General features: G+C 61.7%; 1 protein-coding gene across 1 annotated transcript in view; it reads left to right on the forward strand.

Moving 5' to 3' along the window:
• Nucleotides 1-20,543, forward strand: part of Evl (Enah/Vasp-like) — a 137,653-nt gene that overhangs the window by 116,087 nt on the left and 1,023 nt on the right. The window contains 11 exon segments of the mRNA XM_047539693.1: nt 5,752-5,815; nt 8,133-8,194; nt 9,497-9,621; nt 9,623-9,727; nt 10,114-10,235; nt 12,083-12,143; nt 15,463-15,526; nt 16,937-17,003; nt 17,097-17,159; nt 18,947-19,013; nt 19,344-19,401. Of these exon segments, the coding sequence (XP_047395649.1) occupies nt 5,752-5,815; nt 8,133-8,194; nt 9,497-9,621; nt 9,623-9,727; nt 10,114-10,235; nt 12,083-12,143; nt 15,463-15,526; nt 16,937-17,003; nt 17,097-17,159; nt 18,947-19,013; nt 19,344-19,401 (858 nt within the window).

The raw sequence follows: 20,543 nt of genomic DNA on the forward strand, positions 1-20,543 counted from the left end.
GGTTCGCACAGACCTAGGCGACAGATCCTGGTGCGCACAGGCCCGACTTGAAGAGCGTCCACAAGAGCAGGCCCGGTGACCCACATCTGCCCTGTGCCTCCACCTGGCTGTGAGGGTGTGCGGGCAGGAGTGTCATCTCCTCAGTCTCTCTGAAGCTGACACGTGGGCCCGGCCTCCTCCCCTCTGTTGCCTTTGTGTGACGTGGGCAGATGACGGACCTCACATGGAATCCTCGGTCGAACCTCTGTCAAAGGCTGGCGCTGTGAAAGCCTTCAGGGAGATGCAGTGCAAGCACCAAGCGTGTCACGGAACCAGGCCCACCGTGCCTGCAAGCAGCAGGCCAGCCACGAACGCTGCGTTTTGCAAAATATGGAGACGCAGAGCAAGTCTCAAATCCGTCTCCTGAAGATAGGGATTGGGTGTTTATGGGATAAGAAGCGGGGTAGTTTAGGGCATGAGGGGAGGAGGTCAGAGGTGGAGTGATCAGGGGCCCACACACGTGCGACCCACCTGCCCTTTGGCAGGCGTGGTGGCCACACCTGTAGCCCCTGAGACTCAGGAGGCTGAAGCAGGATTGCAAGGTTGAGGCCAGCCTCAGCAACTTAAATAAAAATGGCAAGGGCTGGGGTGTAGTTCAGCGGCAGAGCCCCTGGGTTCAATCCCCAATACCAAAAACAAAAATGAAGGAAGGAAAGGAAATGGCAATGTGGCCTGATCTCAGGGCAGAGTTTTCTGCCCTCTGACTTCAAAAGTCACCTGTCAGACTCCTGCACAGGTCAGGTGTCTCCGTGGCAGAGCCAGCAGGAGTCCGCGCAAGCCAGTGAGGCAGGAGGGCCTCTCCAGGTTTGCCCTGGGTTTCAGGCTTGAGCTGCCCCGCCCAGAGCAGCCTGAGGAGGTTACAAGGGATCCCTCTGACGTCGCTGCCCGTGGGGCTGCCTGACGCCCTCCCTGCCTCACGCCCTCCTCTTGTTTATCCCCACCGTGTTCCCCACCTCATGACCCTCGAGGGAGTTGCCACTGTTTGGGAGGTGGGTGTTTGAGGGAAGTCCTGCCTGAAGCTGGAAGTGGGCCTCGGGGACAGCCAGCAAGCCCCCAGGAAGCCTGGCAGTCCACGGGGACGTGGGGCAACAGAGCAGGGACTGGAGTGTCACTGTGGCTCAGCCTCTGTCCACACAGCTCTGTGCGTTTAGAGAGGGAGTCCTTCCCTCCCTCTGCCTGCTGCCAGGGCTGGACCTGGGTGACACCAGTATGGCACAGCCACCTGCTTTGGCCAGCGCCTGATGCTCCACCTTAAATTCTCCTTTCTCTTCATTTGTCAATGGTGCAAATAAGCTCTTTGTTTTGACTTTAGCAAAACTCGCCTGAGGTGGGTGAGAGAAGGGTAAGAGCTATCTTCATGGAGTCACCAGTGGCTCACGGCAGGCTCAGCTTCCAGATTTGACAAGCTTGGGCCACTGAGGCCAGTGTCATGGAACCCAGGTTTTAGGAAAGTCCCAGGAGCTCTGGGGACACCTCATATCTGAACCACCTCATAGGTTGGGACACAGGAGCTTGTGTAGGAGCACACAGTGCACAGGGAAGGGCACAGCTCAGGCCAGGTGCCCTCCCCAGCACCACCAGCCCCACCTGCTGCCTTGTGGGAACAAGGCCATTAGGAGGTGACCCTCGGATGAGTGTCCGCATGTGTGTGCTGTGCAGAGGCGGGTCACCACGGGAGCACAGAGGTGACTCCAGAGCTACACAGCTGGGTGCAGGTCCAGAGATGCATCTAACAGAAAGACGTCTGAAGCGCAGCACCAGTAACAGCTGGCCAGCAGCCCCGTCCCTGCAGCTCAGCCCCACAGCCTCTCGGCACTGGGCTCCGGTACAGGCCAGGAAGTCCAGAAGGGGCCTGGTACCTGGCAAGGGCCTTCTTGCCACACCCTCCCTGGTAGAAGCAGAAGGGCACGACAGCAAGCCAGACAAGCTGGGCTCACCTTGGTGATGGCACGGATTCCATGAGAGGGAGCCCCAGGGCCACTCGCCTCTTGAAGGTGCCACCTGCTAGTCCCTCCGCCTGTAGTTCTGAGGCCGCCTCTTGGGCTGTCTGTTTTCACTCAGGCCAGTTCCGCCCAGCTCTCCCCCTGGCTTTGTCCCCCAGGGTTGGTGGCCACACCTTCCCTGACCTTCGCAGTTCAGCTCAGTAGAACACAAGTGTCGGAGGCCCACCCAGGCCTGAGCTGAGTGCCCTGTGCTCTCTGCCCTCCAGAGGCCTGAGGTCTGGAACTGGAAAGAGGACTGCCCCCCGTCACTGAGATATGAGCCAGAAAGTTGTGCGTTTTGTGGAAGAAGCACACAGGTGTGGCGAAGCAAGGGGACTGGGACCCGGGGAGGCCTTGGGCAGAGGTGACAGTCGAGTCGGGCCTGGAAGCCTTGGCAGGGGGATTGAGTAGTCCACAGAATACATGGAGGCGGGGAGGACCAGGGGGTCAGCTCGGTGGATGGATGGAGGTCAGCTGTGATGGCATGTCCAGAAGCAGTCCCAGGGTCAGGCCAAGCCTAAGCCTTTGACCCATTCGGATGACCTCACAAGTGTTGGGTCTGTGTGTTCTGGAGGTGGCTGAGCTGCAGCATCACTGGAGAAGGCAGGCAGAGAAAGAGGGCAGGGAGTGGAGGCAGAGCCCTGTAGCTCACTGGGGTGCAGGACCAGGAGGGAGAGGCCGAGACGGCTGGGGGTGGACAGCCCGTGGTCCCCTGTGGTTCAGGCAGCACCAATGAGATGCAGTGAATTCTGAGCTGTGGGAGGCCAGGAAGGAATGTCCGGGGTGCCTCTTCCCCCTGGATTCTGCAGGATCCAGGCTCAGCTCAGGAGGCAAGAAGTGACTCTGTGTGTCCTCCACCCTGGCCTCTGGCCACATCCTGCAGAGGTCATCTGCACCTGCTCAGCACCAGGACAGGTGGGCATCTGATACCTAGCACTGTCCCACATGCACCTGCTTCTGCCCAGGAAGCACCTCCTTCTCTGAAGAAGCACCTGTAAGTGGGCTGTTGCCCCAGGCTTCCCAAGGGCCAGTGGCCACCCTGAAGGAGTGACTCGTCCCCCTGTCCCTCTGCCCTGACCTTGTCATAGGGCCTCTGGGCCAATGGAAGAGGCCAGGAGTCGGGAGCAGATGGGATCTCACATCTGCACAGGTGCACGGGGTGACACCAGACAGACCCTGGGCCTCACCGCCTACCCTAAAAGGGACCGTACTTCACAGTGCCATAGGCCTTGCAGCTCAAAGCAGCCCACCGTTTCCTTCGTTGAAGAAGCCTAGGAGGCAGTACCAGGCTCCTGTTGCCTCTTCCTGCTCTGTAAAACTCTTCTGCGGTGTATCTTAAGCACAGGGTCATGGGGCCCTGAGAGGGGTCAGGCTCCTGTTGCCTCCCCTGCCCTCCAGAGAGATGTTTGCTGAAGCGGTGATGGGCAGCGCAGGCCAGCAGGCCTCCTGAGGACGCATGACCACAACAGACCACTGTGTGCAACTGGCTGCCATCCCGGGTCCTGACAGACGAGGGGAGCTGGCATAGTGACCACACCAGCAGACACAGAGGTCCTTGCAGCAGCGAGGGGAGCCCAGGCATCCAGGCCTGGGTCCAAGGAGGGAACCAGGGCTGTACAGCTTGCCAGGACAGGAACTTAGCCCCAGGAGAAGGACAGAGTCAGACTCAGAAGCAGGCCCAGCTGCTGAGACCAGGTCCCAGAACAAGGGAGAGGTCCACTGTCCCAGCACAGTGGCCAAGCCTGGGCTAGGCTGACAGCAGAGTCCCAGCATGTGGGGCTGAGGCATCTCGAAACCTCCTGCCTCAGCCAGGATAAGGGTAGGGGTAGAGACACCGGTCCACTATGGACACCAACCAAGAGCAGCTCCTGGCTCTTCTGGAGCCTGTGAGTCCTGCACCCCGTCTTCACGCTGACGCTGGTCTCACCTGACACGCAGGGAGACTGAATCTAAGGCACAGGGCAGTGTTTGTGAGTGCCGTTGCCTTGCCCTGCCGCTTGCTGTCTGTAACTGCTAGCGAGTCCCCTGACTGTCCTGGGCCTGTTCCTCAGCTGTCTTCACAGTCGTGAGAACTAGGGCTTAGTTTAAATGAGAAACGCACCTGGACAGCGCTGTTCACCTGTTCATTGCTCATGTTCCTGAGAACAGGTGGGAAGGACCATGAGGACCCTGGACCTCTGTGACTCAGGAGGTTGAGGAGTCCCCTGGGTCACTGTTACACTCTTTTTTTTTGTGGGGGGGGGGCAGTACTGGGGATCGAACTCAGGGCCTTGTGCCAGCTGAGCTATCTCCCCAGCCCCCTGGGTCGCTGTTTACGTTGGAGCCCCCCTGTTGTACCACCTCCTCCAAGGCTGGAAACAAAACCACTTGCCCAGAGTCCCTCTCCAAGTCACTGTGACTCTGTGGTTCCCAAGGGAAACTTGAACTGGCAAGGAGAAGGCACAGTCACTCTCTCCCAGGCAGGCTGCAGCCTGGAGTTAGTCTGAATGTGACACAGGACGCCCCAGTGCAACTCCCAGCAGCAGCCCTCATCTGGACACACGGTTCCACACAGGCCTGACCTGCCCCAGGGCCCTGCCTTTGGGGCCCAGGGCAGGTGTGGCCCTGGAGGCTTCAGGTCAGCCCTGAGCCCCAAGAGCCCTGGCAGGACCCTGCTTCTCCCCCAGCCGCTCCAGATTCCTGTTGCTGGCAACAGGGTGGCACTGGGCACAGAGGAGCCATGCCCTGCCCACCCAGACCCAGTTCTAGCTAGGGCTCTGACACCACCCTCTGAGTGTCAGTCCTTTACCGAAAAAGTGGACTGTGCTGGGTGTGGTGGCACACACCTGTAATCCCAGCAACTCGGGAGCCTGAGACAGGAAAATCCCATGTTTGAGGCAGTTTGAGCAACTTAGCAAGACCCTATCTCAAAATAAGATTCAAAATGGGCTGTAGCTCGGTGGTAGAGCACTCCTGGGTGCCATTCCCCACCCCCAAAAAAATTAAGCAGAATAAAATGGACCTACCGGGTTTGACCATTCCAAATATGCTGGTGATTTTAGGCTGGTGTCAGAGTTAAGATCAGAGGGACAGTGGCAGATAGGGAAGCAGAGGCAGCAAGTGTCATCTGAAGGCAAGAAGAGAGGGTCAACAGCTAAGAGGGACAGTTTTTAAGGAGGTCAAGTCTGAACGGTCACCTGCCTACAAGGCTGCCTGCCTGAGGAAGAGAGCCGGCTGCACTTCCCACTGCTCCCAAATCACTCGAGAGTTCAGTTGGCAGGAAAATAGCAGGTTTTATTCAAAGCCAGCTTCAATGGAAGTTGGAAGAAGCTTTGTGGTTAAAAATTCCATCTTTGGAGGGTGAGGCAAGCTTTTAAAGGAGGAGAAGCGCAAGGTGGGACAAAAGGCAGGACCAACCCACGTATGGTGGAGCCTGTGTGGCGCAGGCGGGGCTCAGCACTCCGTGGCCCCTGGGGCAGCTGGCCCTCAGGCTCACTCAGCTGAGTATGTTGCCCTCAGCGTCAGGGGACCCAAACTCCATGTGCGTCAGGTCCTGTGTGTGGCTTATAGGGCTGAACCACAGGAAGGGCTGACGGAGACTGGATGTCGGGTGTGGCGCAGGTGCAGGGCCTGCTTCGTCCACAGGCCAGGGCATCCCTTCTGTGGCCGGGAGAGCAGAGGGTACGATAGGGCTGTTGGCTGGTTTCTTCCCTCCACTGACCACTCTGCTCTGTACTTCTCTGCCCCACAGGCCCCTCCACCCAGCGTCAGGTGCAGAATGGCCCCTCTCCTGAGGAGATGGACATCCAGAGAAGGTAACCCCACCCTGGGCAGCGGCCAGCCTCACAGCCTCCCCCAAGTGCTAGGGCTGACTTTCAGCGAGTGAGGACACAGGTGCAGCCCAGGCCAACACTCCCAGAGGCCTGAAGGACGGGGGAGCCACAGCAGCGCGCCTCCCTGACCTGGGCCATGCTGCCTCCATATCCTAGGTGTTTTACAGGGCGGCTGCCACCCTGCATCACACAGCCCCGGTGATAGCCTGGCAGGTCCCGCCCGCTGGCCATCCATCACCCTTCCCTAGGGCGCTAATGGTAGTCTTGACACGGGCTATAGTTCAAGGGTCCCAGGATGAGGGTGATCAGCCCCCGCCATGGGAAGGACAGTGCTCTGTCCTGAGATCAGAGAAGAGGTCCTGGTGGCTCCCTGCAGAGTGGCTTCACAGGGTCACATTGCCAGGAACGGCTCTCAAACTCAGGTCTTGGTCTTCTCTGACCTCTCCCAACACCACGCAACAGGAGCCTAGGGCGACCCATCCCTCCTGGGCCTCCGTCTCCCACATGGTGTTGTGACTCAGGCAGGTGCCACTCCGAGCCCGGTTTCCTCTGAGAACGGTGTTACCCTTGCTCAGCCTGTCCTGAGCACATGAGGAACCAGATGGGCAGATGCTTCCCAGAGTAGGAGCGACGGTCTCATTTTTGTCAAGCCACATGCGCAGACCGGCGGCCTGCCTTCTAGAGCCTCGGAGTCCAGCTCTGTGGTTTAGGGAGGTCCTCGGTCCTCACACCTCCCAGAGGGCTTGAATCTGCATTGCTGTTTCCCAGTGAGCAGTGAAGCCCGGATGGGGACGGCTCAGGGCAGCAGGGCTTAAACAGAACTGGGCAGGCAGGCAGGTCTGTCCCAGGGCGCCTCCCCCAGAGGGCGAGCAGTGTACCCCAGTGGGACAGACAGGAGGTAACATACAGGGGCAGTTGATGCTGCACAGATCGTCTAGCCATTCCCATCTTAACCCAAGGCCAAGTCAAAGGCCAGTTTGGTGGTGGGCTGCAGGGGGCCATCCTCAGACCAGGGCGGGCCCGGAGTCACCAGAGGCAAGAGACCTTCCACCCACGGGGGGTCTTTTCAGACCTCAGAGGCCCAGAGGAGAGAGGACTCTGGGGCCCACACATGAGGTCTGACTCCCAGAGCAGGAAACTCACTGTCATAACTTCAGACTCAGTTTTTCAATACTTTGCAGATATTCTCGTTTTACTGTGGTTTCCGAGCACGTGGGTCTGCAGAGGAGGGCGGGGTTGGTTTGATAGTCTGGCAGTGGGTGGAGAGGCGAGGTCGGTGCTGCTGGGACCCCTCACGCCTTCGACGCCCAGGGGCTTCCCCCCTTGTGCTGGCAGCAGGCACACCCCTCACGAGAGCCCAGGGCAGGTGGCCGAATGCTGATCTAACGGAAAAGCACTTGAGACCCACAAAAGGGAAACGACTTGCCCATGATCACAGCCACGAATCCCAGACAGGAGCCAGGAGGCTCCCTGCCCGGGCGAGGCGCCCGTCCGTCCTCCCCAGACGCTCTCTGAGCACCCGCAGGCCAGAGCCCAGGAGCTCGCCCACACCGAGAACACAGGCCGCGGCCCCAGGCCGCACACCCGCCCTTCCCCACGTGGTAGAGAGCAGTCTGCCTCCAGCACCCTCCCTGATGCGGCCCCGCAGCACTCCACCTCGGGCACCAATGGCCCGGGTGTGGCATTCCCTCCAGCCAGGTGCGGCCTTGCTGTCGTCCCTAGGTGGTCCCAGAAGGCCCTTCCTGTGCCACCTTCTCAGTCCCTGAATTATGTGCATTTATTTGTGGGTCACTGTCCTCACTCAGTCAGCATTGAAAGCACCCTGAGGCCACTCTGCCACAAGAGACCAGTGGTCAGTTCCCAGTGAGGTCTTCGTAGCTTGGTTCTGCAGACGGCCCTTGGGATGGCCGGGCCTGCAACCTCTGTGTCCATTTCTCCTGACAACTAGCAGTGCCTACAAATTGTCTCAGGGAGCTCAGCCAGGTGCAGTAAGAACAGGTGATCCTGTGGTGGACCAGTCACGGTTGCAGACCCCCCAAACCATGGGAGCCTGTCAGTCCCAGGGGAGAAGCTTGACCAGGCCATGGGTGAACCCACGCCAGCCAGAGGTTTGCCTGAGCTTAGGGGGCCACCCGCAAGCCCCGTCTGAGGACCCAAACCCACACTCACCCTCCGCTCAGTGGAGGCAACCTGGCAGGGCAGCTCCCAGGAGTGCGGGAGGGCCAGCCTGGGCGCCCTGAGAGCCAGGGCCTGTGGCCGTGGGTGCTGAGCCGTCAGCCCCGGCCCGGTTGCCTTTCAGACAAGTGATGGAGCAGCAGCAGCACCGGCAGGAGTCTCTGGAGAGGAGAACCTCAGCCACAGGTGAGAGCCCCTCCCCCAGCCCACACGGGCGGTGGCAGCCCTCCACCAGCCGGGGCCGGGCACCGCGGGCTCACGTGACCTCCGAGTGCCACTCAACCGGTCCAGCCCTGTCCACTGGCCCTCAGGCCTCCTGTCACTCATTCCCCAGGGGACATTCTGGGAACACACCATGGGCAAGGCAGACAGAGAGCCCCCTGTCCAGCAAATGCCCATCCTGACACTAGTGCTTGCTGTGACCAAGGGAAGTACAGGGCTGGAGGCCCAGAGGAGGCCCGGAGGCAGCTGGTCCAAGGGGACCGCCCGCAGGAGAAACCGCCAAGCTCTCCAGCCCTGACTGCAGCTCGGCACATAGAGGAGGAGGCGTCGGGTTGGCTGCAGGCACAGCCCATGTCCCTTGCCTTGTTTAGTTTGCTCGCGTGTTCTCTGAAGTGAGCAGGTGAACGCTCTTGCCTTGCCGGCAAGGAACCAATCCCCTGGGCACCCTGTGCTTGGAGGCTGGCAGTGCCTCCCCTGCCATGCTGGGCTCCTGGTGCTGCCCGGGCCTGCGGTCCAGGCCACCCTCCACGGCCGCTGCCTTGCCCAGCGCAGCACTGCCCCGTCTCACACTCCAGCACCCTGGCCTCCCCTTTCCGCTCCTCCCCAGCTGCCTCTTCCCCTCCCCACCCCACACCCTCACCTAAGGCGACTCTTGCTCTCCTGTCCAGTCCCGCTCTGTCCGACAGTCCTCGAGAACTCCCGTGCAGGTTGGCGCCACTGCACGGGCTCCCTGGCCTGCATGCCCGCTGTGGGTGGCCTGTCGTCTTCAAGACTGTTTCCCACTGGGCACAGGCACCTGGGTGAGGAGCCAGTGGCTCTTCCCAGCACCCAGCTGGGTGCCTGGTGCACAGTGGAGGCTCAGGCAGCCTCTGAGGGAGGGTGGCTGGCTGGAGACCCAGTGGAGCCTGGGCACTCGGCACTGCTCCCTCACCATGTCCCCAGTCAGCCCTGGGACCCAGCTACCTGCCACAGTCCCCAAGGCCCAGTCCAACTTCCTTGGAGACCAAGTTCTGCCAGCGCTGAGGAAGGTGCCAAGTGCTGAGAAGGAGCAGGGGAGAAGGCCCACGCTGCCCGAGCCTCCTCTCCCGCCAGCAGAGCGGGAGCGCAGGGGAGGCCCAGGGGCACTCACACACGTGCGCCACGGGGCCTGCCTCCTGTGACTCTCGGGAGCCGGCTGCCTTCTGTCCCTCCCCCAGGGACCTGAGAGGAGGACCAGGCTCAGGCCAGCCGGGGGCCGGGGACTGACTGAGCCCCGTTCCGTTCCAGGGCCCGTCCTCCCACCGGGGCATCCCTCCACGGCAGCCAGCGCCCCCCTCTCGTGTGGCGGGCCCCCGCCCCCGCCCCCACCCCCTGTCCCACCCCCACCCACGGGGGCTGCCCCGCCACCACCGCCCCCCCCTGCCAGCTGGAGGCGCCCAGGGGGCCAGCCACGACGACAGCTCCGTGTCAGGACTGGCCGCCGCCCTGGCCGGGGCCAAGCTGAGAAGGGTGCAGCGGGTAAGAGCTCCAGCCTCGGGGACAGGTGGGGGACAGGCACCTCCCACCCACAGCTTGCCTCCCTCACCTTCCTAAACTGCAGGCGCCTTGGCTATAAAATTGCCACCCACCTCTCCACACCCTTCCTAAGTGGGGCACAGGAGTTTTCCTCCGTGCGGAGGAGGACACTGTGGCACAGAGAGGTCACACATGACCTCAGTGCTGGGCTGCTCCACAGGCCCCCTGCATGTACCTCCTCTGCCTTCCGCTGTCTTGCTGTCCTGGGGTCCCTTCCACCCTCCTGGCTTTGCCACTGTGGGACTCACGCATGCGCTCTCGAGGGCCCTCAGAGAGGGACAGCTGCCCTCCAGCCACCAGAATCTGAAACATGGCATTCTGTCCCTCAGCCGGAAGATGCCTCTGGAGGCTCCAGTCCCAGTGGGACAGCAAAGTCTGATGCCAACCGGGCGAGCAGCGGGGGAGGCGGGGGAGGCCTCATGGAGGAGATGAACAAACTTCTGGCCAAGAGGTGGGTCTTCTGCTCCCCAGCCCGGTGCCGCCCCAAAAGCTGCTGTCCCTCGGCACCTCACAGAGGATCCTGGCTGTCCCCAGAGTCCTTTGTCACCCAGGGTTCGCCAAGCAGGCAACACTGTTGCTTGCATTTCCCCAACTCAAGGGTCAGCCCAAGGCCTCAGCCAGGAGTCCTCTGAACTCTTAAGTCCCTCTTCATCTCAGTGTGACAAAGAATCAAAGCATCTGCTGGGTCCCAGCCCTGTCCTGAGCAGGGATGCATTTGGAGGTCACTTCAGAGATGCCCCAGAGGAAGAGAGGCTAGTGCCATACTTGGGATGTCAGTGGGAACAAGATGCAGTCCAAGCTCCGAGCGCTCTGGTGGGTGTGGGTGAGGTGCCCCTTCCTCGGGGACTCATTATAGAGCCAGCAGGAACCCAGAGGAAGGAAGCCTCTCCTGAGGGCTGGGAAGACAAAGCTCCCACACCCGGTACCTGGTCATCCTCTTCTCCAGCCACGCCAGCAGTGGCCTCAGCCTGCCCAGGGCGGCCTCACCCAGGCGGGGCAAGCGCTCACTGCTACCACACCCCAGCCACTCTTAAGAGAGGAAACAGGGGGCAGGCAGCATGGCACATGCCTGTTACCCCTGCTGCTTAGAGACTGAGGCAGGAGGATCACAGGTTGGAGGCCAGCCTGGGCAACTTGGCAAACCCCTGTCTCAAATTTTTTAAAAAGGGCTGGGCTGTAGCTCAGAGCCGGAGCCCTCCTGAGGTCAGTGCCCAGTACTGCAGAGAGGAGATTGACACGGGCCTGCTGGGAGACTCGGGGTGCAGTGGGCCAGGCCGTGGGGTATGCCAGCGAGGGTGCTGTCCAGGGCCAGGAAGAGAGGACGCGGCCGGCAGCGAGGGGCTGGGAGTAAAGGCAGGGAAGACGACTGGGGAATAAAGTCCAGGTAGAGTGGCCAGGCCAAAAGGCTTAGGAGGTCGGGATCGAGGACCGTCCCCAGGGCCTGGGCTGGGTGACCGGTAGGCACCTGTCCAGAGATGGGGAGGCCGCAGCATGGCCGCAGGGGGCAGCTGCTCAGCACATGCCCCCTTCATCCTTGGCGGGCAGCTCACCTCAGTTTACAAGAGTTTAACACCAGCAGCTTCGCGGAGTTGAGAATCCACAGGAGCAGATCTGCGGGAAATGTCGCGGCTCTGCAGGTATAGATTTGGGAGGCGGCCAGGCAACGTCAGACATTGAGCCCAGAAACCATGAGTGCGACCTGAGAGTACGTGAGGAGGGGACTGGTGCCCTGGGCATTTCCAGGCTTCCTGGTGCCACGCTGGTGCCTGAGCTCTAGGATGGGAGGGCCTTAGGGTGACAGGAACTGTCTTCCCCTTCCTGCAAGGAGCTGGCGTCTCTTGCCCCCAGGCCAGTCTGAAATGGAATCTCCCACCACCCTGACCCAAGGGACAGGCCACGGCCCGGAGAGGCTCCTCTCCCCGTGGCCAGGCTGGAGTGTCCTAAGGGTATGGCTGCCACTCACCCAAGCCTCAGCACCGGGAGAGCTGGGCAGTGCAGCAGCTTCCTCCACCCCCGGGGGCTACGGCCATCCCTGGTTGAGCTGGACAAACATGGAGCGTCCAGCCCTCCTCTCTGCCCAGACCTGTTTCAAGTCTGGGTCACAGGCAAGCACGGAAGGCCTGAGCACAGTGGGCGTGGCTCCCGACCAGCCGAGGGCCTGGACGGTGGCCTCCTTCACGCCTGCCCCACGCGGCTGCCTGAGGGCCGGCGGGTCGAGCAGAGAGGCAGCTCGCTGGTTTTGGGTCAACGCGAGAACCTCAGGAAGCTGATCAGTGTCTTTTCCTCCCCTGTGTCTAGGAGAAAAGCAGCCTCCCAGACAGACAAGCCCACGGACAGAAAGGAAGACGAAAGCCAGACGGTAGGCCCACCCGCTCCCTCGGCCTGCCCCACACAAGGGGCCTCGGGGTGTCCCGGCTGGGACGTCCACGTGGCGCACACTCACTGGTGACTCGCAGGAGCGGCGGGAGGGCCCAGGACCCCAGGACCCCGGGCACTCGTGCTCGGCGGCATCCTGGGCGTCCATTCAGCGGCCAGTCCCTGTCCTCTAGGTTAAGACAGAGTCCCACCGACACTCCTCAGCTTAGTGTGAGGTCCGGGTGGCAGGACGAAGAGGCAGAGTGTGGCTGGGGTCAGTACCCAGGCCCCTCGCCTTCCCCGGCAGGCAGCGGGGGGGCAGCCTGGGCCTGGGCGCAGCCACAGTCACCCGCTCCTCTCCGCGCAGGGCGCGTTGCTCTGGGCCTGGGCACGTGCAGTTCCTCTGCTGCCTGCCGGCCCCTCTCGCCTGCCCTTCTCTACATAAATCCTCCTCCCAAGCATGTGACCTCCTGGGCCCCAGACTGGGAAGCGCTGTCCCGTCCCCCTGCCCCTACTTGTCCCCATCCCTGTGCGGCTCCGATGGCCGAGCTGCTACACTCACTGCGGCCGGGTCCCAGGCACCGCACACACTGGGGTGCGGCCAACCCCCCACCACAAGTTTCTACAAGTGCAGAGGCCTGCGTGACCAGGAGCCCCGGGTGGGTCCAGGGTCAGTACCAAGTGCCCACTCCAGTCACAGCCGAGGCCTTAAGTCCACACAGGCTCTTCCTAGGCAGCCACTGGTGCTTCACAAGAAAGGGAATGGATTTCACATCCAGGGATTCCAGAAGAGAATCACGACCTTGAAACCTTCGACTCCAGGTGGAACCCCCTTCTTCTAGCCCCATCTCCCCACTCCCACCACCCCATACTGGAGGCTGAACCAGGGCTGCTCTACCCCTGGGTCACCCCCCAGCCCCTTCATTATTATTTGAGAGAGGGTCTTGCTAAGTTTCTGAGGGTCTCACTCAGTTGCCCAGGCTGGCCTCAAATTTGCGATCCTCCTACCTCAGCCTCCTGAGTCACAGGAATGACAGGCGTGTGCCCCTACACAGGCTTCCTCCTCTTTCTAATAGGCCCGGCCACTGCTCTTTCTTGTTCCCTGGGCCTTCCTCACACCAGAACTAGCCTCCAGGCTGCAGGGGCTACACAAGCCCCCCATGCCAGCCGTGGGCACACTTGACGCTGGCAGCAGCTTCCATGTTCTGTTTCGTGCTTTTCAGTGTCTTCCAAATTCCCTCCAGTGAACATGTACTAGTTTTATAATTAATAAAGATCAAATGGTTATTACTTGAAAGAAGAAAATACCTCCCAAATCAGAGCCAAGTGACACCAGTGGGCACACGGCCACTTGCTCTCCATGGCGATGATGTCACTACTCTGAGCACCAGTTCCACCCCAAGCAAAGCTGCCCCACGCTCGCCCCAGGCAGCTCTGCTGACAGGAGGCTGTGGGGCAGCCTCCCGCCCAGCCCAAAGGGAGGCACAAGGTCCCTTTTATGCAGGGAAGTGTTTTTTTTTTTTTAACTGTGATTTAAAGATATTGAAGAAAGAACCCTAATGTCCGTGTGTCCCCAGGTGCACGGTCCTCATGTTCACTCTCGCTGGCTTCTCTGGGCCCGTGGCCCCAGGCACTCGTGCCAACTGACCTGAGCCGTTGCTTGGCTCTTTTGAGATGAGAAGGCTGAGGAGACTCAGGCCAAGACCCGAGTCTAGCACAGTTCTCTTCCTCGGGACCAGAGGCTCCCAGAACTCACTTGTTTACCCACAGATTTCCAGGGGTTCCTATAGATGCCAGCCTGTTCCTGGCATGGGGACAAGTGGTATGGGAACGCAGGCCTGGCCCCTTGTGGGCTCACGTTTGGACAGGGATGGGGTACTTAGCTTTGCACCCAGAGTCCTGGAGCCAGGAGGGGGCTGTGGGAGGCCCAGTCTCCCCTCCCCAGCCTCACGTGGACCAGGGGAGGAGAGGCAGAGTGTAGACGGAGTGTGACGGGAAGTGGCGACGCAGATTCTGGCTCTGGGTCAGACTGACACTAGTGCAAAGTCATGGGTGGCTGGCACCGCTGCTCGGAAGCTCTGCACAGCAGCTGCATGTGTGTCCTTGATTGAAAATAGAAGTGATGTTTACTTGATAAATGTCATTTTCTTAATAGTGAAAAATCTTTCCAGAACACGTGCCCCTGTCATACATGCCAGCCATAATCGCTGCCACACTGCTCGCACCTGTGGAGCATCCCTGCAGACTCCTGGCACGGCCGTGGCAGATACACATTTGCCCCCCTTGTGGACCCACCGTGAGCCAGGCTCTGCGCCGTGTGTGAGGGACCCGGGAGACACTCTGCCCTGCGGAGCTCACTTGCAGCCCACTGGGAGAGGCAGAGATGGGAGGAGAGCAGAGGCGAGCGCCAAGTCCAGGGACGGCCCCTGAAGGCGGCCCGGGGACCCCGTTAGAAGCCATGTCCGCCCAGGGTGTGGAGGAGGAGCAGAGTTGCCGGGTGGGACTAGAGCACAGTGCATCCCGCAAGGAATGCAGGGAACCTGGGGCTGCGGGTGGCATGGCGCAGGGCTGGGGCGGGCTGGCAGAGGCAGCGGAGCGCCAGGGCCCAGCCAGGCCTCTCTGAGCCGGGCCAGACTCAGCCCTGCAGCTCCTCTTGGCAGTAGCACGGCCAGCTGCAGTGGACGGGGTGCAGGAAGCAGCACAGATTCTCACACGCCTGCTGTCTCCCAGAAGGGAAACGGGTGCTCCTGGGTCCTCCACAGGCAGGACCTCAGCAGTGGCAGATCTGTCACCCTCAGAGCCAGGGCACCACCGGGCACCCTCTAGGACACCTCGTCCACACAGCGGCCATATAATGTCAACTCGATTGGTGTTACAGGGACGCAGCTGCGACCCTGCCGGGCTCCTCAACAGGCCGTGGCAGAGGGGACATAGTTGGGAGCATGATGAGCTCAGCAGAGGAGGGGCAGGGACCTGAGGTGGTTCTGCTGGCCACAGGCTCCTCAGGAGCGGGGTGGGCGATGGGCAGAAGCCTGTGAGCCCCTCCACAGGGCACTGGCGAGAAGTCCTTAAGACCCCTGAGGTCAGGGCTGGGCAGGGTTTGGGGACCAGAAGGGAGCTCTGGGGCTCTGCAGGGCTCTTCTTTCCCGACTGTCATGCTCGGGGACCTCCCTGCTGGAACTGGGGGCTCGTCCTCCAGCGTCCTGTCTTTTGCTGATTATACAACTAATGCACCTTCGCTGAGAACATTTGGAAACAGTCCCTGTGATGACACAGGCAGCCCCGCTGAGCAGGCTGACGCGGCACCTTCTCTCCCGTTTTAGGAAGAAGCCAGCACCTCCCCATCCCCGGGGACCCGAGCAGCCAGCCAGCCACCTAACTCGTCAGGTGAGAGGGCTCCACCTGAGCCAGGAGACGCCAGGCCTCAGAGCAGCAGGGAGGGGCTCCGGGAGGGGATGATGCCATCCAAGCCTCTCCTCGGAGCAGCAGCAGGGCCCAGGCGCGGAAGCCCAGCTCCAGCCTCCTGCCCAGGGCCTCAGACCTGCCTTTCCCACCAGGATCGAGTCCTGCCGGGGGAGACACTTGCCTGCAGCGCTCGCCCCCGGCGGAGAGGGCGCCTAGAGCCTGGGGTGCAGGCTGGGCCACCTTAAGAGTGATGTTTTTGCCATTACAGTTTGGTTTTGGTTTTATGGCGCTGGGGCTGCCAGCCAGGGCCCATACCTGGGCACACGCTGCACCCTGGGCCCCACGCGCAGTCCAGCAAGTCCAAGCACTAGCGCTTGTGTCCCGGGTAACGCCCGCTCCATCTGCGTGGCAGACGCCACCCAGCCCTCTCGCTCTCCAGGAGCGCAGCCCCACCCTGCCAGGCAGCTGTGACGGAGAGGCCGTCCCAGGAGAGCGCCATGGGCCCACACTGGGAAGAAGATGCAGGGGTGGCCACTCGGTCATTCAGCTGACCTTGCCCTGCGCCCTCCATGCCAGCACAGGAGGAGAGACCCGTTCAGGCAGAAGAGCTCTGGCCAGCTCTTGGTGCGTCTCACAGGGTCGTGGCGCCCCACACTTAGCAGAGGTGGCTGCTGCCTCCCCCCCAGGAAGCTCGCCCGTCCTCTCTGGCTGTCCCTGTGCTATTGATTCACCCAGAGCCTCTGAGCAGGTTAGGTGGTTTCCCAGCTAGGCGTTGAGGCCCCTGTGGCTACAGGTGTGCTTGAGGCCACAGTCCTGGACCTTGGCCGTGGTCCCAGCTCTTGTGCCTGCAGGCCCAAGGGGTGGCTCTGAGGAGACCGGGCCGAGACCAGGTTGATCTGCTCCGGGAGGGCAGCCTCCTCGCTGCCCCTCGAGATTTTGTCTTTTGCCCTGCTCATCCTCCCAAGCCGCTGAAGTCCCTCTGGGCCGACACGTCTCTTGTGTTAGGATGAATTAGACCCATGCAGGTCAAGTATCCCTAATCCAAAATCCAGGTGCTCTGGAATCCTTTCTGATAGAGTTTGCAAATATTCCAAAGTCTAAAGCATCCCAAAATCCGAAGCCCTTCTGGTCCTAAGCATTTTGCAGGGAGGCAGGAGCCTGAGTCCTGGAGCAGGGGAGATAGGGTGACAACAGTGCCTCTGTAGGCCCCAGGTCATGCCCTAGGCCAAAGTGGAACTGAGAATCAGGCACCAAGTTACAGCTCCCCTGGAGCAAAGCTTCCTGCCAGGGTCTCTGCGCCCTCCCTGCAGTGGGACCCTGCCAGAGTGTACTGTCAGGCGGCCTCTGGTCCTCTCAGACCTGTGGCTCTTCATCTGTGAAATGCATTGACAGAGGCTGGCCGGAAGCCCTGGGAGCGGAGCAACTCGGTGGAGAAGCCTGTGTCTTCATTACTGTCCAGGTAAGCTGCCCTGGGAAGGCCTGGGCCGTGACCTGGGGGGCAGAGGCCGGAGCTGGCACCGATTCACATGTCTGTTTCATTCCATTGCCGTAGAACGCCGTCTGTGGCAAAGAGCCCCGAAGCTAAGAGCCCCCTTCAGTCGCAGCCTCACTCTAGGTACCGAACAACCCTCCTGCCTCCCCAGGCTCTGGGGCCTCCTCTGTCCCTGTTCCACAACTAACACCCCCAGCCCTGTCTCGCGTGGTGGCGCTTAACAACTTGCTCTGGGAAGGGTGGTCTGTCCCCTGAGACCTGGGGAAAGGTGGAATTAGAGGGACTTTGGGGTCACACAGGCCAGCTCCTTCCTCTCCTGCCTAAGGAGATACTGTCCAAGCGGCAGGAAGTGAGCGAGGTGTGAAGGTGAGGCCACAGGGGACAGCCATGTTGACAGAGAGGACAGAGGAGCTCGTTGCTGAAGCTGGGCCCCTGGGCCCCTCCAGCATGGCGCCCCCTTCCCCGCGTACAGCTCACGTAGCCAGTCTCCTCCCACCGCCAGCCTCATTTCCCAAACCAAAACCCATGTGACCACAGGATAGGACATTTGGCCTGAGTTGCCCCAAAGTCAGAGAGAAACAGCCCAGGGTGCCTGCATTTGATGGCCTCTGGAGCCCACCCCAAGGAAACATCTCCACTGTCCACTGCACACCGAAGGAAGAGACTGCTCCACAGAGCAGGTGGCAGTGGCCGTCAGTCTTGAGTGAGACAAGGTAATGAGCAGAGCCCTGGCCAGCCCAGCAGGCCCAGCCGGCCAGCCGGCCGCAGAGCAGAGGGACAGAGAGGAGACTCAGCAGCCAGCCAGGCCGTGTGCCGGGAGCAGCCTCCACCCTGAGGAGCTCTGTATAAACAGGACAGCTGTGGGTCCTCCAAGGCACAGGGTCATCAGGAGCGGGCTGGGCAGGCCGCTGGATAAGACTCGTGGGGACAGCCTCCCAGCTGAAGGATGGAGGTGCTGAGGCCCCGAGCTGTAACCACCCGGGAGGTTCAAGGACTGTGTGGCTGGAGAGCAGAGGGAGGCGGGAGGGTGGAGGCGGCGGCCGAGAGGCTGTCGAGGACGAGCTGGGGAGCTGACGCTGGCTGAGCAGAGGAAGGCGGCCGGAGCGGGCAGCCCACAGCCCGCAGCCCCAGCAGAGCTGCCGTGCCTGCCGGTGGACTTGGGGTCGGCAGCCGTGTCCCTCACTGGGCAGGAACAGAGAACTGGGAGACAAACCTGTTGTCCAGTTTCACAGATGGCTCCACAGAGGGCAGGCCTGAGCCTGTCATGCCCGCGAGCCCTTTGTCTGACTCGGCCGGGTTCTTGTCCCTGCCACGCTGTCCACACGGGGAGAGAAATCGGTCGTTAGGTCAGTGCTGAGGTTTCCAGGGGATGCCCGCGTGAGAGGGTGGTTACCCTCGGCTCCGAGCTTCTTCAGTAAAGCACAGGCCACGAGACCCAAAGCAGCAAGGCCACATCTCCTTGGTCTCTTGAGGGAGAGACGCCAGCACTGGTCCCCAACACCGGGCACTGGCCTGGGTGGGAAGCAGTGCCTGCAGGCTGACTGGGCTCCACCTTGAACGCAGTGCCACACTGCAGGTCTGCCGAGCCCTGCTCAGCCAGGGACATGAGCCCCACGCCGAGGAGCCAGTCACTGGTGCTCTCTGCATGGCGGCGGTGGGCGGCGGCTTGTCACAGCAGGCTTTGGGGACTGCGAATGTGGCCACGGTGCCCACGGGCCCCCTAGGCCCTGGACCCTGGACCCTGGAGACTTGGGCATTACTGTCTTTTGAGCAGCCTATTAGTGACGTGGGTGAAAAGCCCTGGAAAGACCAAGGGAGCAGCCTGGCCTCGGGGTGCCTCTGGCACGCCAGCCTTCCCCAGCGTGGGACGCCCACGGGCTTGGCCCACTGGTCCACCCTCCTCCCCTCAGGGTGAAGCCTGCTGGCAGCATGAACGACGTGGCCCTGGACGCCTTGGATTTGGACCGGATGAAACAGGTGAGTGTGTCCTCTCCTCAGGCTGGGGACCCTCTCTGGTCAGGAGCCAGGAATGCCCAGTGGGACCCACTCGTGGATGCCGCCAAGCCAGGCAGGGAGTGGCCACTGGAGGAAAGCTGGTACCCACGTGTACCGTTTGTCCCCGGCCCCTGCCGTCCGGTCCCCCAGCCTGCCTCGGGGCCCTCTCCCGTGGGCCAGCCCTGGCTTCACCAGTGTGAGCCAGCATCTGCCCCATGCCCGTACCATCCTTCCCCAGCCGGGGCCATGCCGAGGGCCCAAGGGGGATGGGGCAAAGGCCACCGGCCCTTCACCTAGAGGCCCCGCCCACAGGAGATCCTGGAGGAGGTGGTCCGAGAGCTCCAGAAGGTGAAGGAGGAGATCATTGATGGTGAGTGGACCGTGGCGGGGTGTCCTGGGAAGAGGCAGGCTGCAGAGCAGGAGAGCCAGTGCTGCTGGCCAGCGGCCACCGCGGAGGCACTGTCCTCCCAGCCCTGATCGTGGGAACCCAGGCCCAGGAAGGTTAAGTGCTTTGCCTGCCCAGGGGTGTGCCCCTGGCCCTGCGGTCTGCTGCCTCCCCGGCTGCTGGAGGGTGGGCTGATCAGTGGGGAGGGGGAAGCCTAGGGAACACCCCAATTTTTGTTCTGCATTTCATTATCTGGCAACTGACATTGCCCTTCTGACCTGCCACCCTGCTGTCGCTGGTTTTGGAGTTCTGAGGGGCTGCTGCCTTCCTGGGGTGCGGAGGGCTAGGAGCCGGGGGCTGCGCCATCACAGCCTGCCTGGCTCCGGCAGACGTGGCGCTCCCCCACAGCCGCCTCTCGCTCCAGAGCAGGGCGGGTCCCGAGCATGACATCCGCCAGGGCCTTTGAGGAGCTGGCTCAGATCTGCAGCCAGAGGAAACGGGAAAGTTTGGGCAGGGCTGGCTGGCCCTGGAACAGAGCAGCGAAGTGCAGCCTGTGCCATCCTGCCTGCTGTCCCTCCAGGAAGGTGAAGCTTCACACTGGCCGGTTGGCTCTGGCCCCCGGGGCATCAGCAGTGACCTGGACGAGAGAGTCACTAGTGGCAAAGACTGATGGCAGACTCCCAGAGAGTCCATCACAGGGAGTCAGCAGGCCCAGCCACACCCTGGGCCCGTAGAGAGCATTCAGAATTGTCCCGTTCCGCTAGAGGATGGGTTGGAGGTACAGAGTTAATGAACGAGGACTCTGAGCCAGCTATTAACTCTGCTTTATTGTGGGTGCACCCCACCACGGGCCCAGAAGCAAGGCCGCCCGGCCAGGCTGGCTCAGGGGCTGGCATGGAGGAGGCCGGAGTGCCGGGGCAGCTGCTGCCGTGCAGGCCCACAGGATCCCACCCAGGGCAGCCGAGAGTCCTGGGAGAGCAGGCGCAGTGCCCGGCCCCCAGAAACCTCCCCTGCTCCTTGACCGTGGTCCCCCGCTCCACCTGCTCCTGAATGTTGGCTCCAGGGCCCAGGAGGTCTGTCCAGGGAGAGGCCAGAGCTGACATGGAGGACAGGAGCAGGAGGGAGGA

The sequence above is a fragment of the Sciurus carolinensis genome, chromosome 2, assembly GCF_902686445.1.
Source record: "Sciurus carolinensis chromosome 2, mSciCar1.2, whole genome shotgun sequence".
Taxonomy (NCBI): domain Eukaryota; kingdom Metazoa; phylum Chordata; class Mammalia; order Rodentia; family Sciuridae; genus Sciurus; species Sciurus carolinensis.